Source organism: Seriola dumerili, unplaced genomic scaffold, assembly GCF_002260705.1.
Source record: "Seriola dumerili isolate Sdu_G_001 unplaced genomic scaffold, Sdu_1.0 BDQW01000025.1, whole genome shotgun sequence".
Taxonomy (NCBI): Eukaryota; Metazoa; Chordata; class Actinopteri; order Carangiformes; family Carangidae; genus Seriola; species Seriola dumerili.
The window spans coordinates 11,346,725-11,354,581 of NW_019174280.1; the positions used below are offsets into that span (position 1 = coordinate 11,346,725).

A 7,857-nucleotide genomic window follows, 5' to 3' on the forward strand; every position below is an offset into this window, starting at 1 on the left:
AGATAGATGGGTAGGAGGCAGAGTCTAACACATTATTCCAAAATCTCCCATATGCGTTCAGTTGGGTTGAGATGGACAGCTTGAACATTTTAAATCAAAATATTTCCATACTGAAGACAACAAGAAAGACCCCATCTCAACACAAGCTAACATATTGCTAATTTTTTGAATGAATGAAGCATTGCATTTATGAATTGGCACCGAGAGTTGCAAGGAGGTGGTTGGTGTGCATGGCGGATGTACAAAGTGCAGGACTGTGGGACACAGACTGGGACATTCATAGTCCTGTCTGTGATTAGGTTTAGGTAACAAAAGTGCTTGGGTTAAGTTTAGGGAAAGATCATGGTTTAGGTTAAAAGGTTAATAAACATGTTGTGTCTGAAGTCACTGTTGACTTTTTCTGTTAAACCAGACAGCAATCTTTCTTTAAAAGCTGTGAGTGTGTAAAAATAACTATCAAAATGTTTAAGAAAACAAATACATTGAACATTTTAACTGATATGTTCAGTATCAACATATTTGTGACTTGCCAAATATGTAAATTGACAACAGATTCTCATTATGTTAATAGAAAACATAATCACAATTATTTTTCTTCAAAATACATTTCCTGTTGCAAATTAGTTGTATATAAACTTAATTTCTAGGAGAAAGGGTTGCATCTTGTAGTTTTACCTCTGCAGTAATGCAGAATGTTTATCTGGGTATTCTTACATTCACTGACATTACGGCTGGAAGGATTTTCACAGTCGCACGAAAAAATGGAAAAACTGGTTCTGTGAAAGTGTGTTTGATGGTGTGTACAGGTGTATTTCTATCAATGTCAAAAAATGATAGTAGCCCTTGGTCATAATCTAGCTGCACTCTGATCTTTTTGGGTAATAAATGCCTTGATACGGAAGTTATGTGTGCATCAGTCACAAGTTCGAACAAAATATCACCGGGACCATACGCGTAAATGCCAAAGATCCTTGCAGAGGTTTGATGCTTGGTTCTAGTAGCTACACCAGCAGCCCAAAAACCATCCACCTCCACATTCCAACTGTGCTTCCCAGAGCTAAAGCTTCCATAGCCGAGAACAGCAAAGGGGCCTTCTCTCTCTGGGTTGTTAGGAAGCAGCTGAGCCATCTTACTTTCTGACAAATGAGTCAAATTCTCTGATAGAATCAGTTGTGGGCCGCTGGTATTTGGGTCCAGAGTTACAGGGGCTGAATGGAAAAATGAGAACAAATCTTTATGGGATTGTTTTTCAGGCAATTTTTTAAATTGATGATTTGATTATTTACTAGTAATAAAACTAGAGATTATTATGCCAGAATACATTTCTTACTGTATTGGATTATACTCTTCATCTTCTTCCAGACTGTGAATAGCAGGTTCCCTACATGTTTGGCCTCATCAATCAGCGCTCCTGATGGAGTCTCTGGTATTGGCAGGTTGCACTGGGATCTGAAAGAATATTAGACAGCCAGAGATTACCAGTCAAATATTATGAAACACTCTGTATTTATAGCATTTTTGTTTGGAGCAATACACTCATGGTACAGCAAACTGCATGCAGCATAAGCAAGGAATAAATCACATATAGTTATATTAGTTTTACTTGGGGTCAGCTGATATTTGGCATGGGGTTAGTGCTAGCACAAACTCTATGATAAATATTCAATATGTTGCTTGTTACAGCTGTCTAATATTGAGTTTTCAAAAGACAGCTCCTCACCTCTTCAAAGTGGATTTGACATTCTATCAAAAAGAAAAAAGAAAACAAATTAATGCCTCTACTTTTGTTGATGCTCAATATTATGATCAGAATTATCACAGATAATTACTGATTACCATCATGAATGAGAAGTCATCAGCTCTCATTTCTTCCTTTATGGTCTTGATTTTATCTGTGAGCGAGGAGATCTCTGCATTCAGATTCAAGTCCTGGATGTTGATTGCCCTCGCTCTTGCTGTGTTGCCTCCTTCCTCCACTGCAATCTATCTGGCAGCCTCCTCTGCTCTCAAGGAACTGGTACAGCTTCTGAAACCTCTCTTTATTGTCTTCTCCGTGCCGCTGAAGCTGGAGCTGAGGAGGAAAAACCTTTTGTGATGAAAGAGGCGACACACGATACGCTGCCAATGCACTCTATGAACTCTAATGTTGTGACTTACCTTGTATGTGGTGGCCATTTTATCAGCAGTTGAGTATTTGGTGTTTTAAATGACCCCAGTTTTGCCTTTTTAAATTGCCATTCAGCCAACTTTGAGGTTGGTCTTGCCAAATAAAAGTAAGTTACACAGCAGATCAGTTAAACAACACTTTTTGTTTGCTATAAAGAATTATTTCTAAAATTTTGAAAAGTACTAAACCAAAACCTCCTCGTCAGTTGCTTTATTAAAATATTCTGCTCACCTTGTGTCTTCTGCTGCTTTCATTGATGGGGACGGCAGTTGTGTTTCTTATGTTTTTGTGCTAATCCCTACAAATCAACAGATGAGCTGGCTGAATCATCCTGACAGAAGAGTTGCAGTTTCTTCTCAACGTGTGCAGCTTGCAAAGCCCTGAGATACCCTGACAGTCTCTCTCTTGCTTCCTCTGTAGTCTCATGCTGTCAGAGCAGGTTTTCTTAGAGCCAGATTAACGTGGGGGCTGAGCTTGGAAATATTTCCTTGCACACTGGGCATGCTTGGAGAGTCTACTTTGGCCTCCACCACTCCTGAAGACAGTGCTTACAGAAGCTGTGGACCGCCACAACAAGAGGACGGGATCCTTAAATATATCACAGCACACAGGGCAAGGTGAAATCCGCTTCAAGACTGTGATCTATGTTAGCAGCCATTCTGTCTCGTTTCCTGCTGTGGTTCTCTGTGTTTCTTTCTGTCGGTTTTTCTCGTGTGGCTCTCCCTCGGCCACACTGTAGTTCGTTTTCAACAGATTCACTCGTTTATTAGTCCAGTCAGCGCTCCAGGTTCATACTTTTTAGCTCAAATAGTAATCAATTAAACACCCATGAACTCTCAGATATATAATCCTATACTTGGTATAGCACGCATACATACGCACCCCAGTTGTCTTTCTTAATTTCTTTAATGAGGTTCATTTAACGAGAGCGAGCACCACCGGACGCTGACTCTACACACCTTCTTCTCTTTGCTTCCTGTTTAAAGCGGAGGCGGGTTTGAGTGTTTTCTCTGCAGTCTTCCGTCCTGCCTTGTGAAATTAAGTTTCACACTCATCGTCCGCGTTACTTGAAGACTGAGCAGAGAAACAGAGTGGAAACAGCTCATAATGATTGAAGAAAGGCTTTGTGTGGCATAAATGAATTAACTGGGCTTAATAATGATTAAGTTGGCCGCTTACGGTGTTGTTTTGGGAGGGAATATCTCAGTATCATGACGACAGACTCTGCCAAGAGAAATTCAGGACTTCTGTGGAGTGTGCGCGCGCGGCGACTCGCGTGGGCCAGGTGAGTTATTTCTTTCTTCGTGATTTTGGGACTTTTGCAGTGCGTGATTATCTCACATGCAGCAGGTACTGTGTGTTGTGTTGTGATGAGTGGAGTGGGTTAATGCTTTCACCCTGACCGTTCAGCACAAGGCCTGGAGCAGGAGGATGCAGTTTATGTTACTCTATTCTTTAAATCAGTAACTAGCGAAGCTGTCCGTTTCCTTACTTTATATCTCATGTTATAAATATTTAAAAAGTTCAATTAAATGCATGGCGATCCTAGACTCTGAAGGCCTCAGGCAAGAGGGCCATTGAAGGGATTGTGCATAATTCAAACTTCCTAACATTTATATAATACACACACACACTCACACACACACACACAGATGTTGCAGTGTTTCCTGCAGGTTGAGAATGTACTTGAGGTGGTGGATGGCGCAGAGTGTGAATGATGTGCATACAGAGACTCACGCAGTTTAGAGGAGGAGAGTGTAACCCAGATTATTTTCTGTTGCTACAATTTGCAGATGTCCCCTAAACACCTCACATGCAGACCAGACCAGATCACATCATTAGAAGCAATAACTACAGCACATGTCATCAGGGGCCCCACTTAAGGGGTGTTTGGGGCAGCGGTGGTGCCTTTGGAGGAGGTTTAAGGGATTTTATCCTTGTCATTGCAAAATGTGCCAATATGTGGGATCATCTGTGAAGTCCCAGGATCTCAATTCTTGGTAATTAACTCTTACAAGATCTCTCATTAATATTCAGTGGTGGGAGTGTATGGCACATTTGCCAAAGCAGGCAACATCATAAATCCTTCAGGAGCAGATGCACACAGGCCATATACTATATACACCTAGGACCTAATATCGGAGCCAATTAAGTACATAACATATTTTTTGATAAAACATGCTGTAAGGACAAGTTATTTAGATTCTAACTTTTATTTAAGTCCCTATAATAGTCAATGTGTATGTTGAATAGTGTATTATGCCAAGGTTACGCTTGTTGTAAAGTGTACAGTTATACGGTTGTAGTTTAACGTCATTTGCCTTCAAGCAGTTTGATGCTTCTGTATAATGCTAATAAAACGTGGAGAAGTCAGCAGAGTTTGGAAGTTAAACATTTTTTGACCGTGTTACATGTGATGGATTTAGCGCTACAAGAATGTAGGACATCAAGTCCATAATGGACCAGGCTGACATGCAAAATTGGATCACCTGCTGTGACACTGGTATGTGGAAATAACCCCTCGTTTAAGTTTTCCTGCCCGAGTGTGAGCACATTGGGTTTTCACAATAAAGTTGGATTCATTCAGTGAAACACAAGTCAAAACAAGATACTCTAGTAGCTTAGGTTTTTGGTGCACAATGTCCACAACACCTAATATCAAATGTTTCAATATCATAAATCAAAACGAAGACGCTGAATGAAATGAAATCACTATTAAAAACATAATTTTTAGGAGACAGGGTTACAGTGTTAGATGCACACTCACATGTGTCCATTGTCTCTATGTTTCAGCCGCTTTCTTTCAGCCGCAGTACTCTTACATGCTCCCCCCCCCCCCCCCCCCCCCCCCTCGTGCCCATGTGCACACACTTCATGTAAAGGACACACACAAGCTACATACATCAGATTCTCAGCAGTGAAAATCACAAGTGATTTGCCCTTTGACCGCTGCAGCAATAGCTACCAAAGGCTAACTGTTTTAACATGACATCACACACCACCATGTGGCCAGCTGATGTGTCTGGTCTTTCCCTTCTCTTTGTCTCTCCGCTCCCTCTTTTCCTTTTTCTCGGACAGACTTTAAAGGGAAAACGTAATGAATCTGTTCTGCGCCGTTAAAACTTTGCTTAAAAAAAAATCGCTTAAAAAGATCCTGACAAAAGAAAATCCACTTGCCTCTTGTTGCTTAGTGTTTAGTAGTTTAGTGTTGCCTGTATAAATAGTTTGACCACTTCTAGACATGATATTTGCCTCAGGAGGGAGCAGCATTTTTGTAGCTTTGCGTATTTGCATTTAGTAATTTTCTTCAAAGTTGTCCATATTCAAATTTGTGTGGTGTGAATTAGAGTTTAAACCTGTAGTTTCACCTACATGTTGCCCAACATCAGCCTCAGACATCGTTTGGTTCAGTATGGGCTGATTTATCAGTGTGTAAAAAGCTAGTGATCAAACTGGCGGTCCACCTAGATTTCTCACTGAACAGTGTGAGCTCAATTACATAACTTCATGATAATGTCTCTCAGACAGCATATGTACTTTTCCCACTTACCTTTCCTAGGCTGGTGTAATTATTAGGCCTGGGGATAGTGGTGCGGGGGTGGATTCTTGCGAGACTGTTCCTATACTTAAATATTATGTCCATAACCATAAAACATTCAATCCACATAAAGCCAAGTGTTCTGGATCTGGCCACAGTAGCCTCCCCAGGGTGGTGCAGTAAAACCGCCCTGAGCCGCCATTAGGTGGAGGGAGCTGGAAGAAATACTGGACAGAGGCTGGGACCGAACCAGAGCGAGAGCACAGCTGATGGTAAACTAATTTTGTTGGCCTGATACCCCTCCCTCCCCTGAACTGCACACACGTGCAGTACGTGTTGCGTACACACACACACACAGCGTGCACATCTATGTGGAACACACATACTGTACTGTATCATGCTTCCACACAAGTGAGGAGTCTCTTAGGACCCTCAAAGTGGGACAAAATCACACACTCTCTCTCTCTCTCTCTCTCTCTCTCGCTCTTTCCATCTTTCCCCTCAACAGTTCTCACACACACTCGATCACCATCTCACCGAGTAAGACATATGCTCCATCATTTGCCTTGAGGGATAAAAGGCCGGGAAGGAATTCAGTGAGACGTTGTAGCACTTCTCTGCAGACTCTTGGAGAGAAGTGCTGTATTTATGCGTATTAACCACACAGCTTTCCTGTCTGTGAAACACAATGCAAGTCTAAATCTGGACTTGATATTCAAGGTTGACTTTTTTCAAATGAAGAGAAGAAGACATCAGTCATGTTCTTCAGATGATATGTAGCTCCAATTACGGCTGAAAGGAGTTATATGTTAATGCCAGCAATCATTTTGTAAGGATATATGTCAAACTTTTAAATGTTAAACGACTTAATTAGAAGTTAAAGCAGCTTTTCCTGCCACATGAAGGTTGGAAGCACCTGAGACTAAAACCAGCCCCAGAGCTATTTCATAAACCTCTGAAGAATAAAGGGATAAAAGAAAATGGATTTCAATGGTTTTGAAAAAAGGAGGCCACATACAACAAACCTTTGTAGATGCAGAAATTAGCCAAATTAATATTCAGTTTTAACTGTCTTTCACTGCGTTATGTGTCTCTTTTTGTCACTGGACACTAATAAAGAGTCAGCGAAAAAAAAGATGTAAGTGTAAGCAGAGCAGCAGCTTCTCTGCAGGACATTACAGGAATTTACGATGTGTTAAATGTTTCCTTTGTTCCTCCCTGTGGCAGCTCGCTCCGGCAATTAGGGAAGGCAGCGGCCTGCAGTGAGCTCAGTAACCCCCCCCTCCTTCTCTCTCCATCACAGTGTCTGCAGCTAACATCATCTTTGTGTAGAGGTAGTTGATTGACTGATTGATTGATGCTCCCAGCAGGAAGTCGTTACGTATGCTGAGAAATTCAGCACCATTTTAATGTGTTCGTGAGGAATAATCCTTGCACTTGCACCTTTTTCCTGCTGACAGAAATATGAAAGTGTGATTTGCCTCTCGCCACCATCTTAATTACCAGAGGGGATTAATTTAATATCGCCTTTGTTTTTCGGTCAATACTGTGGTAAAATCTGAAACCCAACTGTGGCACTTTGCCAAAGTCGAAAATGCCAGCAGAATTTTTTTTTTTTCTGTGCACTCGGCCCCCTGAAATAAACCCCATGCGCCATTCCATTTAGCAAACCAATTTGGGATGGAGGGTGGGGGCAGGAAAGGGAGAGGTATAGGTTAGCTGTAGTAATAATCATAAATCACTTCTGAAATGCTGCCATGTCACATGCCAGACTGCGCCACTAATGACCAGGCCCATCTTTCACCGGGTATTTTTATCTGTGTGCCCTGACACTCGACTTCTGGAAGCGTCCTCTCGTTTTACGTCGTCAGCACCTCGGCCCAGCCTGAGCACAAGTTCCTCACATATCTATAAATACCAGCCAGCTAAATGGCATTTTCTCTCACCCACCCCCAGCTTGGCAAGAACCAGGAGCTCTGTGACTTGGCAAAGGGACCCACAGTCCTACACCACTAAACATCTTGGGGCTTAAACCCCTCCACCCCCACCCCAGCGTAACCCTCCGGAGAACAGCTGGCCAAAAAAATAGATCCATCTGCCACTGCCTTCAAATTCCAAAGTGGTTTCAGTTTAATTAAACAAGTTGAAATTG

At 41.8% G+C, this 7,857-nt stretch overlaps 1 protein-coding gene across 1 annotated transcript; it reads right to left on the bottom strand.

The window, feature by feature from the left end:
- Positions 1-563: 563 nt before the first annotated feature.
- Positions 564-1,968, bottom strand: LOC111240449 (zinc-binding protein A33-like). The gene is made up of 4 exons (XM_022770470.1): positions 1,837-1,968; positions 1,721-1,743; positions 1,331-1,449; positions 564-1,208 (listed from the first exon to the last, which is right to left on the bottom strand). Exons 1-4 carry the CDS (start codon positions 1,864-1,866, stop codon positions 697-699), a joined length of 684 nt encoding a protein of 227 aa, XP_022626191.1. The 5' UTR covers positions 1,867-1,968; the 3' UTR covers positions 564-696.
- Between the last annotated feature and the right edge of the window lie 5,889 nt (positions 1,969-7,857).